The 16,741-nt window shown below is 43.9% G+C and overlaps 1 protein-coding gene across 4 annotated transcripts in view; it reads left to right on the forward strand.

The window, feature by feature from the left end:
• Nucleotides 1-16,741, forward strand: part of SH3GL3 (SH3 domain containing GRB2 like 3, endophilin A3) — a 293,614-nt gene that overhangs the window by 131,660 nt on the left and 145,213 nt on the right. For 3 of the 4 annotated variants that reach the window (XR_013518773.1, XM_002749185.6, XM_008998491.4), the window contains exon 1: nucleotides 11,030-11,267. The exons of the other annotated variant lie outside the window; for it this stretch is intronic. Coding sequence is in view for 1 of the 3 variants with exons in the window: in XM_002749185.6 (XP_002749231.1) it covers nucleotides 11,223-11,267 (45 nt within the window). In the remaining 2 variants the exon portion in view is untranslated. Of the gene's footprint in view, nucleotides 1-11,029; nucleotides 11,268-16,741 lie in introns of those variants that run through there. 4 annotated transcript variants of the gene reach the window in all.

Consider the following 16,741-nt stretch of genomic DNA (forward strand, 5'->3'; position numbering starts at 1 on the left):
CTTTTATTTTTACTTTTTTGAAAAAAAATTTTTTTTTATTGTACGTTAGGTTCTGGGGTACATGTGCAGATCATGCAGGATTGTTGCATAGGTACACACGTGGCAATGTGGTTTGCTGCCTCCACCCCCCCATCACCTACATCTGGCTTTTCTCCTCATGTTATCCCTCCCTGACCTCTCCACCCCCCTGCTGTCCCCTCACTCCAGTTATAATGGTGATCATTAAAAAATCTGGAGACAACAGATACTGGAGAGGATGTGGAGAAATAGGAACACTTTTACACTGTTGGTGGGAGTGTAGATTAGTTCAACCATTGTGGAACACAGTGTTCCTCAAGGACCTAGAAATAGAAATTCCATTTGACCCAAAAGGATTATAAATCATTCTATTATAAAGACACATACACATGTATGTTCATAGAGGCACTGTTTACAATAGCAAAGACTTGGAACCAACCCAAATGCCCATTGATGATAGACTGGACAAGGAAAATGTGGCACATATGCGCCACGGAATACTATGCAGCCATGAAAAATGATGGGTTCATGTCCTTTGTTGGGACATGGATGAATCTGGAAACCATCATTCTCGCAAACTGACACAAAAACAGAAAATCAAACACTGCATGTTCTCACTCATAGGCAGGTGTCAAACAATGAGAACACATGGACACAGGGAGGGGAGCATCACACACCGGGGTCTGCTGGTGGGGGGCAAGGGAGGGCCAGACTAGGTGCTCAGTAAATGAATCAGTGAATGAAACCTAGTGTGCTTTAGACAAGGAGTAGTCAAGTGCACCCAGGTCCTGGCTCTCACCAGGCCGATGTTCAGCCTTCTGTCGCCAGAGCCTGTGAGATGGGTCAGTCACATTTTGCTGCGGAATATTTCATCTTTCTGATCTCTGTCTCCTCACCCCTGACTTGCTCATGAACATCTCAAATAGTGGCCACGAGGGTGCACTGTGGGCCTGGCATGTTCTGTGCACACTGAATTCTTTCCCCTCCCATAGCCAGGCTTCCTATGGCTGGGGCCCTGGAAGGTGGCTGCAGGCCACTAGTTCCGTGCTTCATGGGTTGGGGCATATTCTAATCCTTGGGCAGAATCTGGCAAAATCAGGCTCAGAATTGTATACTCACCAGGGCCAGAGTGATGATGATGTTAGCCTCTGAAGTTTACCAGCAAAGATGCTAAGCCAGAAGGAAGAAAAGGCCACCCACACGGCCAAGGGAAAGACATATCTAGAACTCAGCTGTTTTCTGTCCAGTCAATATCTCAAACTCAAGAGCTGTTTGCTGTGCATGTTCACTATTCACATAACGAAGGTATGTTAAGTAGAAAAGCTGCATCCTGGGTCTCTGCGATACTCATAGGGCTTTGTCACGTACAGCCTTGCTACCAGCAGTGGTTCCGGACCAGCAGTATCGTCAGGCCTTGGGCCCTCCTGCAGACCCAGGGAATCAGAACCTGTGTTCTAACCAGTGCCCCAGGGGATCTACGTGCACATTAAAGATGATAAAGCACTGCTTTAGAGAGCGATGGCATCACCCTGGGCGGTGTGCATTTTAAAAGTGCTGTTGTTTCACTTTCAGGTCCCGCACTGCCCCCTATAGACCATAATCCTAACAGCAATAAATTAACTACAAATCAGCCCAGGGATAGACTGTCTAAACTTTTCTTGTATGATTAGAGGCACATATAACACAAGTGGGAGATTCTTAAAATACTGGATGCTAAGTGCATTGGTGCTACCTTTGCAAATGCGGCAGCATCTTACACTAAAAGGGAACCACAATTTATTTCCACAAGGGAAGTTGAAAAGAGAAATATAACGTCAATCTGGGGATTTATTTTTTCTATGACTCAAAGACTCAGTGATAATTGGTGTCTTCAATGCATTCATTTAGCATAGTTTATAAAAAAGAATTTGACATTTTTTTTTCTCAAACGGGAATAGGGACAATGGGCACAGTTAAAGCCTTAGTCCCTGTTGGTGCCTGAAGTAGAGACAGGTAGAGGAGCTTAAGCAAGCTTGGACTGATGGGATCTAGGGCAAGAATCTCCCAAGCCAATGAAAGCCACAGACTTCTATGCAACCCTGACCAGTGACCAGAAAAGGAATCAAGCCATATGTAATAATGCTACTAATTAAATGTCTCGTGCTTTTAACAGAGCTTCCTTGGGTCCTACAACACCTGTGAGGACACTGCTATCAACCTCATGGTGCTCTGAAGGGGCCAGGGCTACCATAAGATCAGGGACAAGGCCACATTGGATGGGAATTTCCTGTGTTCTGTGACAGCTGCTGTGGAAACCTGGCCAGATGTCCCCACGAAAAAATCCTATTTCCTGTGCTCCTTGCCCTCCTGACCATCACAGCTGGATTCCTAGCCATTACTGCAACCTCTGGCTGCAGAGCAAACACACTGTTCCATGGAGGTCAGTGCTAGCAGGGCCACTGCTCCTATCCCCCTGAATGCACAACATGGCAACGACACGCATGTTAACTTGGCCCTTCAGCACCACCTACTTTCACCACCACTCCCCTTTAATCATCACCCCCAACTTCATGTTACATCTGATACATTACTTTAGGCCCTTATCTGCTCTAGTCATGGTTATTTATTTATTCATTAAATGAATATTTATGTTTATTGAGCAGCTCTAGGACTCTAGCTACTCTCTGGTATTTGAAGGCTGCAGTAAAGACAGCAGATTAATTCTCTTGCCCTTCTAAAGCTGCATTGTCCAACACAGCTTTAGCACTAGCCACGTGTAGCTATTTAAATTTTAATTAATTAAAATTAAATTAAAAATGAAAAGCCTCCGTTGTTAACTTTTCAGTGACTGATAGTCACAGTTGGATCTTGGTTGCCAGCGTTGGACAGCACAGATAGAGAACACTTCCATCATCACAGAAAGTTCTCTTGGGCAGCGCTTCCTTAGAACTTTTACTCACTCTGGTAGTGGGAGATAAATGACAATCTATAGATGTACTAAAATATCAGGTAGATAAAGTGCTATGGAAGGGAATAAAGTGAGTAGAGGGGCTAGATAGAAAATGATGGCATTGTGTGCTTTTTGTAGATTTTTAGAGACAGAGTCTCTTGCCGTTGCCCAGGCTGGAGTGCGATGGTGCCATCATAGCTCACGGCTGCCTTGAACTCCTGGGCTCAAGGGATCCTCCTGCCTTGGCCTCCCAAAGTGCTGGGATTATATGTGTGAACCACCTTGCCCAGCCACGGCTGCTATTGTAACCATTGACTCTAGTGGTCACTTCTTTTTTCTCAGAATGCCTCATCTGGTAGCATGACACCGTTCTCTATGTGTTCTTTCTACCCATACGGCTAAATGCCGTAGGGATGGGACAGCCCTTCTTGAGATTCTTCCAGTAAGAACTGAAAATTTCTGTGGCAACATTTTTTGCACGCCACACCACATCTGAAAATGAGCTGTTGTGTCAAGACTCAAGATGCTAGTGTGCTTTTTTAAAAGTTAGAAGTAAATGATATGACACTAACCCACTGTCTTAATATGCTCATGGTTCAGAAAGGCTTACCTCTGTCGCTTCTCGGCACCACCGCAAGGTGGCAGCAGGGGTTTATGAAAGCCATCTGCGTCACTCGGCTAATTCCTCATCCCCAACATAAACTTTATGCATCTCTTTATTAGAAGCGAAAAATAAATCCTCTGTGGTAAAATATGGAAATGTAAAATGGAATCTATGTAATTAACAAAGGCTAGTTGAAATTACAGCATGGCCCATTCCTTTTTAGGCTATGGAATAGCAGAGTCAAATATTGTAGATAAGTATGATATGTATTAGTTCCTTTTTGCCTTTGCTATCGAGATGTTGCCCTTTACCTCATTTTTTTTTTTTCGAGACAGACTTTCACTCTGTCACTCACGCTGGAGTGCAGTGGTGCGATCTTGGCTCACTGCACCCTCTGCCTTCCGGGTTCAAGCGATTCACCTGCCTCAGCCTCCCAAGAAGCTAGGATTACAGGCAAGTGTCACCACGCCCAACTAGTTGTATTTTTAGTAGAGACAGGGTTTTGCTATGTTGGCCAGGGTAGTCTCAAACTCCTAGCCTCAAGTGCTTGGCCCGCCTTGGCCTCCCAAAGCGCTGAGATAACAGGCGTGAGCCAGTGCGCCTGGCCCATCTTCATTTTTAAACAAATAAAAATACTTCAAAAATTTCCTCTACATTTAAAACTGAAAAGTTTTTCTGGCATTTTCCTAACTGTCAATTGATTTTCCCTCAGATTCATGTAAAACAATGAGCAAAGAAAATCTATACATTTGCTCCCAGTTGTGATCTTGTGAGTTCAAGGCAAATTGCCGTGTTCAACATCTGGGATTCATCATGTCTGCTGTGACCTCATCGGTGGGCACACATCTTTCCCAGATGCGGGAAAAACAAAAAACAAAAACCAAAACACCTATGAAGTTACTAGGAAAGCAAAAACAATATCTCTGCTTTCAGGTTTCTGCTGTAGCCAGGCGTGTGAGGGAATTCGATCCAGAGAAATAGTGCTTCTAGATCTGGTTTATGTAAATACTTAGCACACTGCATGCACCATTGCTATGTAATTAGTGGGCCGAAGCCCCACTCTTTCATGCACAAGTAACCCAGGAGGCCTTCCGAGAAGAAAGTCTGGGATTCTTCTTTTTTTTTTTTTTAAAAAAAAAAAAAAAGAAAAGAAAAAAGAGACAGAGAAAGCTAGAAGCAGAGAGGTCATGGTTAAGCTGACATTTTGGGGTTAATTAAAGGCATCAGTATTTGAACTTGGTTCCCCAAGGGCTGCCAGTGCTGCAACCTGGAGTTTGTAATAGGCTTCAGGAAGATGAGGTTTTGTTTGTTTGAGACATATATATAATTTGTATTTCGAATTGTTCAAATCCTTTGATGCAGCAATTTTACATCTCGAAGTGGAGCCCATCCTAAGGAAAGTACATTCCTAAATACAGAAAGACAACCTTAATGGAAAAGATGTTTAATGTAGCATTATTGAAATCATGAAAAATATGGGGGATGGGAACTTTTAAATGTGTATTAATAGAAAATGATCAAATATAATTATCTACATTGGTTTAAGTTGTCATGAAAATGTTGTGTGTGAAGACCAGACAATATAGAAAATGCTCGGTTAACTAAGAGAATAAGGAAGAAAATATAGTACACATAGTCACGACATTGTTGTGCTTAAATTTTGCAAAGGAAGAATACTCTACAAGAAAACTATAGCAAAATATCAAGAATGATTATTTCAAATGTGATTCCAAAGGTAGTTTTTCTTTTTGATAGTTTCTAAATTTTCCTTAAATGTCGTTGTATAATAGAAAATATATACTTATGAAAATATTTTGAATTTAAAACAATTTCACAATTCTTTAACTCAAAACTTCTTTTTAAATTGTCTTCACTCTATCTTTGCCCCCGTGTCTTAAAACCAACACCCTGTACCCTAGTTTCAAACTGGTTCATATGTTGTTTCAGACAAAAGGAACTGGGCCCATTCTGGTCTCTGCGTGAGGGTTCTCATAGGGAGCAGGAGGTAGTCTGAATAGAAGGAGGTGATGATGTGGCCCTAGTGTATGTGCCCTGACCACAGCTCATTCTCATTATGCCATGGCTTCCATAAAGTGTTTAATTATTGATGCTGATAGAGAATATAAATTCAAATATATCCTCTATATATTTGAGAGAATATATATAATCACTCATTGAGTAAAAATTTATTTTTATTTTTTAAAAAAATTTCATTTATTTATTTTTTATTGTTTTTTTTTTTTTTTAAAGACGGGGTTTCACCATGTTGGTCAGGCTGGTCTTGAACTCCTGACCTCAGGTGATCTGCCTGCCTTGGCCTCCAAAGTGCTTGGATTACAGGCGTAGGCCACAGCGCCCAACCATTGTGTAAAAATTATGTGAATAATTTCTAAAAGCAAAGGGGAAGAAAAAGCAAAGAAAATCCGAGTGATAGATAGATAGTAATGATAGAAGAAAGAACTATGGCTGGATATGATGGCTTATGCCTATAATCCCAACATTTTGGGAGGCCAAGGCAGGAGGATTACTTGAGCCCAGGAGTTCGAGACCAGCCTGAGCAACATAGTGAGACCCCATTGTACAAAAAATTAGCTGGGTGTGGTGGCATGTGCCTGTAGTCCCAGCAACTTGGGAGGGAGAGACAGGAGGATTATGTGAGCCCAGATTGAGGCTGCAGTGAACCATGATTGTACCATTGCACTCCACTCCAAAGCCTAGGTGACAGAGAAAGACCCAGTCTCAAAACAAAAACAAAAACAAAGAAGGAACTATGTAGAAGAAAAATAATAACATACTATACAATGACAGTATTTTTCTTTTTGTAATAAATATAAATGCTTAAATCTCTCTAGGAAAAGGCAAAGACATATTTTGGTTCAGAAACAAAATACAATTTTATTCTGTTTATAAGAGCATGTGTCTACAACAAAATGAAGGGCCAAAAATAAAGCACCAATGAAGACATAAGAAGCGCATATACACAAATGGTAAGGATACAAATATGGGTTTGTGGCAGAGTAAAACACAAGTCAAAAAGCTGTAGGTAGGACAAAATATGTTATTTTCTACAGATAAAAGAAAAAATAAACAAGGAAGATATGACAATCATAAATTCCCAGAAGCAGAACACCATAGCACTGAAATATTTAAAGCAAAAGTCTCAAATATAAGATGCAAAAGACATGATCACAATTGTAGCAAGAGACTGTAGAGAAGAATACGGTACCTCTCTATCTTTGACCAATTAAGTCGAAAAATATTGGAACACAGCATTTGAACGTGCTCAGACTTGATTTGTGAGATATACGATGGGATAATATTTTGAACATTAACAAGCATGCTTCCCTCCACTTCTAACTCCTACCCAGAATTCTTCTACCCCCCCGACCCTGCCCCCCAAGAGAGATGTGAGTCACTTACTACAGAGCCACATACAAGGAATGCAAATACTCCTTAGATTCAAAAGCTGACCTAAGCATAAGACAGACAAGTATCAATATATACTAGCATAGCACTCTGTGGACCAGAGAAGAGAAAGGAGATGAGAGTCAAGGGCTACAAGAAAAAGAACATAGGTCAGATGTGGTGACTTACACCTGTAATCTTAGCACTTTGGGAGGCTGAGGCGAGCAGATTGCCTGAGTTCAGGAGTTTGAGACCAGCCTGGGCAACACTGTGAAACCCTGTCTCTACTAAAAATACAAAAATTAGCCAGGCGTGGTGGCGTGCACCTGTTATCCTAGCTATTCGGGAGGCTGAGGCAGGAGAATCACCTGAACCAAGGACACAAATGTTTCGGTGAGCTGAAATCATGCCACTACGCTCCAGTCTGGGCAACAGAGTGAGACTCTGTCTCAGAAAAAACAAAACAAAATGAAACAAAACAACTTTTCTAGATGGTTTGATTTTTAAAAATTTATTCTATATTAAATTCTAGACTTGTGGTACTATTGTCAAATAACATGTCTTGAAAGGTGTTTTTTTTTTTTAAAAAATAGCCTATTATGCTAAATTGTATACACATATCATAGAGGTCTGAAATACTGTGCATTTTCTGTTTCTAGTGTACAGTTTTTTAGTTCATCTGTAACAAGAGTGTATATTCTTTTTTTTTGTTTTTTGAGACGGAGTTTTGCTCTTGTTACCCAGGCTGAAGTGCAATGGCGCAATCTCGGCTCACTGCAACCTCCGCCTCCTGGGTTCAGGCAATTCTCCTGCCTCAGCCTCCTGAGTAGCTGGGATTACAGGCACACACCACCATGCCCAGCTAATTTTTGTATTTTTAGTAGAGATGGAGTTTCACCATGTTGACCAGGATGGTCTCGATCTCTTGACCTTGTGATCCACCCGCCTCGGCCTCCCAAAGTGCTGGGATTACAGGCGTGAGCCACCGCACCCGGCCCACAAGAGTGTATATTCTACATAGCTCAACTATGTCTCAAACGCCTAACCTCAGGGATCCACCTGCCTCGGCTTCTTAAAGTGCTGGGATTACAGGTGTGAGCTACCATGCCTAGCCTAGAAAAGCTTTTTAAAAATTGTCCTGAATAACATTTGGATCAAAGAGGAACTCAAAACTGTAGTGACAAGTTTTATTTAGAAAATAGAAGATCCATATTATTCATGAAAACAAGGTATGAAACCAAAGCCATACTTAGTAGGAAAATTTACAGTTTTATAAAAATAAATAAGAGACATATTCAACTAAAGAGATTAAGGAGACCCAAATACACTTTAGTGGGCATTTGTTGTTGCTGATATATAATATATATTATATACATTTAAAAATATATATTATATATTTTCTAACATATAACATTTATTGAATATACATATGATATATTACACACACACACACACACACACACACACACACATATGTATACAAAATTTGGCTGCTTAACCTCTGAAGCTTCTTCTTATAGAAGAGAAATCTGCCAGGGAGTGAATCCAGCAATCAGATGCTGCCCCTGCTACTTTGCAGCTGAAGTGACTGCTTGAAAGGACAGCCTTTATTCTGGTAGCCACGGCCAGTGTTCAGTGGCAGAGCCAGCATATCCCAATCAGGCTGTTCCTGGATACCCTGTGGATCTCAGCGCTCAGATTCCTAATTCCTGCTCATCCCCTCCACCTAGTTCCCTACACCCCTCTTGTGAATCTCCGGGCTGCCTTACATCCTTCTCCAATACATTATTTTCCAGCTTACATTAGCTAGAGTCAGTTTCTATTATTAAAACCCTCAGGCCGGGTGCAGTGGCTCATGCCTGTGATCCCAGCACTTTGGGAGGCCGAGGTGGGTGGATCACGAGGTCAGGAGTTCGAGACCAGCTTGGCCACTATGGTGAAACCCTATATTTACTAAAAATACAAAAAGTTAGCCGGGTGTGGTGGCATGTGCCTGTAATCCCAGGTACTCTAGAGGCTGAGGCAGGAGAATTGCTTGAACCCAGGAGGCAGAGGTTGCAGTGAGCCGCGGTCATGCCACTGCACTCCAGCTTGGGCCACAGTTAGTCTAAAACAAAACAAAAAACCTCTCAAACTCTCACTATTCTTCTTAATAAAACTGAAGGAAGAAATGTGTAAGAATAAAGAAAGAAAAATCAATGAGAGAAAAATCTATAGCAATGGTAAGTACAATCAAAAATATTTTGAAAGATCAATAAAATCAGCAAACCTCCAATGAATCTATTCACTGAAAAAATTAAGTCACAAAAACTTTTATGGAGGAGAAAATGTACATGAAATATTCTGAAGTTTAAAAATGATGATCTACAGTTCTATACTTGATTAATGAAGGAGATAAATCATCAAGATTAACTGAAGTGGGAAACTTGAATGTACTAACTATTGTGGAGGAAATGCCAATAAGCTGTTTTTTAAAAAAAGCACCCTCCTCCCAAAGGGCATAGAGCCAGACTGGTCTAGGGGGAGTTACCATAGAACCTGTGCTATTTAAACCCCTCTGGAGCATGGAGAAAGAGGCAGCTGAGCAGCTCTGAATAGCCCAGGACAAGAGAGACCTGCCAGTCCTGGACCCCAACTGGCTCTCTGCCTTACATAGTGGTTGGGCTGCGGTGGCGCCTACTGTTGAGAGGCATTTGGACTGTTGTGTGGACAGGTCATCTTGCTATGCCATTCTGACCCAGCTGTCACCACCCTTTTAGTTATCTGTCCGTGGCTGGTGTCAGCCAGGCAAGCCCACGGCACTCACCCAAGTCATACTCATTAACCCTCCAACTAGCTGCCCTTATCCCAGGATTGCCACTAAGTTCAAGCATGTTTTCCCCAGTATCAGAGGAGGAGCACTGCTTATTCCAGTCTGCATGATCCAAGTGGAAGTGAGGAAACCAAGGCTCGGAGAGGTGTGTAGTTACTTGTCCAGTCCTCAAAAGGATAAAGTCAGGGTAAGGACTAGCTCCGACTGGGCGCTGGGAGCTAATGGCTAGGTTAGGAACTGCATGACTTTTGTCCTGGAGAAATGTTATGGCAGGTGGACACCAGGGCACAGGCATACACCCGAAGTATCCAGGGTAGCCAGGGACTACTGGTCACTCCAGATGGAACCTGTTAAGGGCCCAAAAAGAGACTGAAGCTGGGAAATGTTTTTGTTTTCAGTGTGAAGCGTTGTCAAAAGTTTGTTCTAGGTCTTGGGGGAATCCTCAGGACCTTCACAAGTCAGATTCAGCGAAGATGCTGTACCTCTTGAGGACAGCTCTGACACGAGGTCAATACAATGCTTCATGTCCCTGGCTGGGCTTGGCTGTGAGTGCGTAGAACTCTGGACCCCGTGCAAATGGACACTCTAACTGACACCGCTGGTAGGGGTTCCCGAGGGAGCAGGGTCCCTGGTCTGGTGGACTCCCCCGGCTAGGCAACGAGCTGTTTATGACCCCTTGGAGATGGTTGCTTTTAGTGCAGTTGACAGTGGGCTCAGAACACCAAGTAGGCTAGCACCGTATTTATTAGTAAATTGCTCCATAACTCTAGGGCTCCCAGAGGACCAAAATCTTTTGAGCAGATTGCACCCAGAGCACCGCGTGGAGAGAGGAGAAAGCCCGCCACCCACAGACCACTTCCTCCTCCTACAGGTCCCCCATCCAGTTGCATTTCTCTCTCCCTAGGCGCGTTTAAGAGCTTTCCTTTCTTAAACTTACACCTACCGAAAATGCGCCGGAGGGAGGCGATGTTGCCTGTGAACTAAAGCCGGTTTCGCACCAAGACCCAGAAACAGAGAGAACTGAGCTCTCCCCGGGTACCCAGGACAATCTCAGGGCCAGATCGATATCGTCCTGCGCCCAGCAAGAAGCGCTGTGCGCCTGTGCTCCCCAACCCCCGGGACATCCCCACGCCCAGCTTCCCAGGCCGGTCTTCTGCGCGGCTCAAGTCTCCACGCAACAATGCAGCGTGGGCGGCCCCAGCGGCCTCATTTGCATATCGCCGCGGCTCGGCCAATGGGCTGCGCAGGGGCTCTGGAACGCAGTGTTGCCATCGGCGTGCGCGCGTGTGTGCGAGTGTGACAGCGGCAGTGGCTGTGGCCGTGGCCGTGGGAGGCGGGCCCGGCGGAGCCCAGCCGTGCGGGGACCGGCCCGGGCTCCCGCTGCCCAAGCGCGTCGCGGCCGCGTGGCCCGGCAGAGCCCTGAGACCACCCGGCCCCAGCCGGTTGCAGTCGCGATGTCGGTGGCCGGGCTGAAGAAGCAGTTCCACAAAGCCAGCCAGGTAGGGACGGCGCAGAGGAGGGAAGAAGGGAGGGGGACGAGGAAGCTGTGCGCCCCCGCCCCCCGCCCCGAGGCTCCCGGGCCTTTGGGACTCGGGCTCCCTGAAGGGCCTCCCTCGGGGCTTAATTTCTTCCCGCCTAGGAGGGCGCGAGGGTGGGGTGAGGGGCCGCCTGCTCCCTCCTCGGGGTCTTGGCGCCTCCTCCTTCCCATTCCCCAGCCCCCGGCTCTGCCCTGGGCCGCTGTAAATCGGAGAGGTTCTGCGGAGCGGAGGGCTGAGGTGGCGGTCGCGGGGATTCGGGCGCCAGAGACAGAGTGGGCGTGGGGAGGCCCCAACGCGCGTGGGGAGGACGACCCACCGGGAGTACGGTGCCGGCAGGGCCTCCCCCGAGTCCCCAGCCTTTTGGTTGGGAGCGTCTCTTGGGGGGCCCATCCTCCGCCGGCCACCGGCGCCTCCAGAGATGCTGTGTACTTGGCGCTTGGCTGGGCCCCGCCGAGCTCCCCGCGCGCGCCTCGAAATGGCCCCGGCTGGACTGTGCCCGGCTCCCGGACTGGGGCTCTCCACCGCGGTCCTTCCCCTCCCCGCCGTCTTCCCGGTGTCGGCCTGGGGTTGTGCATCACGTTTCTGTTCTCAAAGAGCTGACAGCCTGCTAGGGAGGCACGGAGACAGACACGTAAACAAACAGTGCTAGACACACTTCCACGCACCGAGGTTGGCAAATAACACAGTGCTGGCGTCAGGGAGAGCTTCCCGGAGGAGGAGACATACCATTTGAGAATTAAGTATGAGGAAGAATTATGGTTGAGGGTGAGGGAGGATAGGAGGAAGGGCGTTCTGAGCAGAGAAAACAGGCAGGGAGACATGAAATTGATGTGCGTGTGCGTGTGTGTGTGTGTGCGCGCGCGCGCGTGTGTTTACACGCAAATTTGCTTTTCAACACCAACATTGCAGGCTCTTCCAGCTGTGGCAGAGCTCACGTTGTAAAACCTGCTCCCCACCAGCACCGCCGAATCTGTTGCTTCTCCCACCTCTCTCACCAACGCCAGCCCCAATGCTAGAGCCAGGGTAGACAGATTTCATTCAACGTCCACTAGGTTGGGGTGCATATCCTGACCTGGAAGCTCAGGGGGTGAGGCCGGTACCGGAGCTACAAATTTTTGGTGATTTCCATCCTAAACAGAGATTTAAAAATGTACGTGTAGACAAAAGTGAGAAAATGCACAGTGAGTTAAAGACCGACTCTAGAGAGCATCCACATTTAAGGACAATGTTTAGCCCAGTGTGGGATGAGCAATGACCACTCAGTAAATATTTATTGAATAGATGAAATTTTGGGGTGGCACAACTCAGGAAAGAAAGAACTCGTAGATTACAGGAGAAAGAAGAGCATCATGGAAGGAGGACATTTAAAGGCAGGAGCAATCAGCAAGTGCTTCTGCGAGCTAGGTATTGTGCAGTGCTCTCAGATGGTACAGTGAGGAGGCCGAGTGCCGCTGTGGGCAGGGCAGTGCCAGAGTAATCGCTGACTGTGCTTGTTACACTGGGTCCCTTAGCACTGGCAGGAAATGAGCCTCCTCTTTTGAAAACTTTTCCTTTATTGGGTATGGACTTCATAGGAGCAAATCTCAGAGATAACCAAAACGTGAACCCTTGGGTGATTTAAGCTGGTTTCTGACCAGTAATCAGAATGAATGGTTGAAATCCTTGCAAGTTATTGGCGTTGGAGAAATATTTTGCCGGTGATGGGTAGTTTGGTTTAACTACCTGTAATCAGTCCATTAAAAATAAAATGAGCAGAAGGTCTAATTTAGTCTTTTTTTTTTGCATGAGCTTAAATAATTTATGACTTTATCTGGAAGAAAAGGCATCACAGATTCTCTCTGGGCTTCCTAGCAGTATTCTGTGGTGAAAGTACTCAGTAGATATGTTTTATTAGGTTCTAGAAATCTTTCTAAGAAATCTTGCAGTGCAGCAATTTGGTGGAGAAATCAGACCGGTTTAATATAATATGAGGGGGCACAATAATAAAAAATGCCAGATGTTTTTCTCAGACAACATTTTAGCAGCAGGTTTTAATTCACTAGAACTTTCCTGGGGCCGGGGAAGGGAGCCCCAGATGGTGTCAATGGCTAAAATAATTCCCAGGGATCTAGATCTGGCGCAGCCACTGAGCTGCTCTGTAATCTTGGGAACATAACTTAACCCATCTGGACCTTGGTTTCTGTCTGTATGGTGACTAAGAGAATTTAGAAGCTCTGTTATAAAATTAATTGTGGCAATGGTTGCACAATCTGTGAATATACTTAAAACCATAGGATTGTACACTTTGAGAGAATTGTATGGTATGTGAAATATATCTTGATAAAGTGATACGCCTCTCTCTCTGTGTCTGAGGGTGTGTGTGTGTATACACCTCAGTGCTGAAATTCTTGAGTACATTTACTTTAAGCATTTCAGAGTAAGACAAAGATGACAAAGTGGACCTTTTACAGATAAGGGATCCAGGATCATGGCAAACTGAGATTATTTTTCTGAAAGATAGGTGAGGTAAAATTAACTATAACCTGATTAACTACCATTCCTTTTTTCCTGATACCTTTCCTGTCTCTGGGGAAAAAAACCCTACTTTACAGAGAATGAAGAACCGTAAACCCTGGTGATTATGCATCATTTTGGCAGCATATGGAGACCAACAGGAAAGAGGAAGAAATATGCTAAAATGAGAAGAATATAAGTTAATAACTTATAAGAAGAATATAAGAAATATAACTTATAAGAATATAAGAAATATAACTTATATTATAAGAAGAATATAAGAAATATGCTAAAATGAGAAGAATATAAGTTAAAATTTAATTAATTCTAAGCTTCAACATTTGAGACTAGAACCCAAATTTTTCAAGTGCATAGTTAAATATTTTTTCTCTTGACAAGATTTTTTAATAGAAGCTCTTTACTCTTCTGGTGGAGGTGTAGCTTGAGTTATTATAAGTAAATACAAGTAGCATAGATAGCACATTGTGGTTTCTTGTAAAACATGGTGCCGAACAAATACAAATATAGCTTACAATAATTACATTTGTGTTACTACTCACTGATGTGTATTTGTATGCTTATTTCACAGTAATTTTTCTTGATAGCATTTATTGTTGAAGAAGGAAGTTCAGGCCACACCTGTGTGTTGTCTGACCTGGAAAGTAGTAATAGCCATGTTTTTTCCATTTCTGGACCTTCTTGTCTTCCAGGGGCCTTGCTCTGCATCCCATAAAAGTCCAGGGACCAGTTTCATCTCTTCTCCTCTCCTCGTCTCCCAAGCCTACCACTACTGATGACACTTGTAGACTCCATGTTAAGTTTACTTCTTTATGCCTTTTTACCTCTGCCATGTGACCCAGCAACACATGCCAGAGGTTAAAGGGGACTCCTTACAGGCCAAAAAGAAGGGGAGCCTCTAACACAGTGCTTTTTTGCAACGTTTCCCCCTTCCTCTTTTAATGTGTTAGCCAGAAAGATGATAAGGGGTCATGAGGGGCCTGTATATATTTCCTGTAATCACTGGCTGTACAGGCTGGCCATTTATGGGCAAATGCTTCAGAGAAGGATATTCTTTGTAAATCATGAGATTCCCTAGGGAGGCAATGAATGTCTCTTGTTTCTCTATCTCATTAGAGAGAAAGATAAAAATGCACTTTGCAAAATCCATAATGATTTATTTTTTTCTCTTAAGTGTATCAGAAAATATATTAAAGCTAAAACATTCTTGCTCCTTTCCAAATAGATTGATAAATTAATTGATAAATCTTTTTCTTTTAAAGTCAGGATGTGAAGATAGATGTTTAAAATGAATAATTGATTTTGATTTTTAAAAATATCTTAAGGATACAATATAATCCAAACATTTCTTACCACTGGTGACTTTTTGTTCTATAAAGTAAATGTGACTCATGATATCACTTGGAATTTGATTTAAAAATGCATTTGAAGGCAGAGATGTTTTTTCCTATTGCTTTAGTTAAATTTTTCAGCTTTATTAACAAATTGAATGTAAATTAATTTCCCGAAGTTAAGTGTATGTGGGGGTATCTCATGTGTATTTCAGGAAGCTATTATTGGCATGCTTTATCCAGAAAAGATAACTGTCAATGAACAACTGACACACTGTTTGGCTAAACAATGAATATATTTAGAGAATCTATATCAGTGAAACATGGATAGTTAAATTTTGCTTTTCAATAAAAACCTGGGAAAGTGTTGAGCTGGGGGGAGAGTCTGGGAGAAGTACTATGGATGAGATCAGGGAGGCGTTGTTTCTAGTTCTAACTATTCCAGTTCTTTGAAATGCCTTCCTCATGTGAATTCCATCCCCATTTCCAGGGTCATCCCACTGTTTTTACCACACACAGCACCAGTAGCCAGTGACCTTCCTGAGCCAAGTGTTGTTCCTTCTTACTTCTGAATCCCGTGGATAATGCTGTCTTTTCCCCGTCCCTGGCTACATCTTTCTCAAACAATAATGCTACTAAGTACTTTGCCTGTTCAAATCATCTATCAGTGGTAGAGGCTGCTGCTATTTCAGGCTGGATGACTTGAGTCCTCCCTAGTGAATCTGATACCAGAGTCACATCTTCTCATCCTTGTCCACCTTTCTTTCTTCTGGGCCACATACCAAAATTCTGGAGGGTCTTGTGAGCTCATGTGTAGTGCTTTGCTTGAGCGCTTCTCCAGTGCAACAGTGGCAGACACACCTGGCTAGTTACTCCACTGTGCTTCCAACCCATCTCTTCTCATTTTCTCAGGGACTTTGCTCTTGTTTCGTCTCTTCTCTGCCCTATTGTTTCTTCTCTCCTGGATATTTTCCACTGTAAGACAAAGAAGGGTGTATTGGTCAGGGTTCTCTAGAGGGATAGGACTAATAGGATAGATGTATATATGAAAGACAGTTTATTCAGGAGTATTGACTCACACGATCACAAGATGAAGTCCCACAATAGGCCATCTGCAAGCTGAGGAGCAAGGAAGCCAGTCTGAGTCCCCAAACCTCAAAAGTAGGGAAACTAACAGTGCAGCCTTCAGTCCGTGGCTGAAGGCCTGAGAGCCCCTGGCAAACCACTGGTGTAAGTCCAAGAGTCCAAACTTGGAGTCCAAAGTTCAAGGGCAGGAAATATCAGCATGGGAGAAAGATGAAGGCTGGAAGACTCAGCCAGTCCAGTCTTTCCACATTCTTCTGCCTGTTTTATTCTAGTTGCTCTGTCAACTGATTAGATGGTACCCACCAAGATTGAGGGTAGGTCTGCCTCTCCCAGTCCAGTGGCTCAAATGTTAATCTCCTTTAGCAACACCCTCATGGAGACCCCCAGGAACAATACTTTGCCTCCTTCAATCCGATCAAGTTGACACTCAGTATTAGCCGTCACACTGGGGTTTAAGAAAATGCTGGCAGGTCTAAGCAAAGTCATGGAGAGTTTATGAACTATGAG

The sequence above is a fragment of the Callithrix jacchus genome, chromosome 6 (genome assembly GCF_049354715.1).
Source record: "Callithrix jacchus isolate 240 chromosome 6, calJac240_pri, whole genome shotgun sequence".
Classification (NCBI taxonomy): domain Eukaryota; kingdom Metazoa; phylum Chordata; class Mammalia; order Primates; family Cebidae; genus Callithrix; species Callithrix jacchus.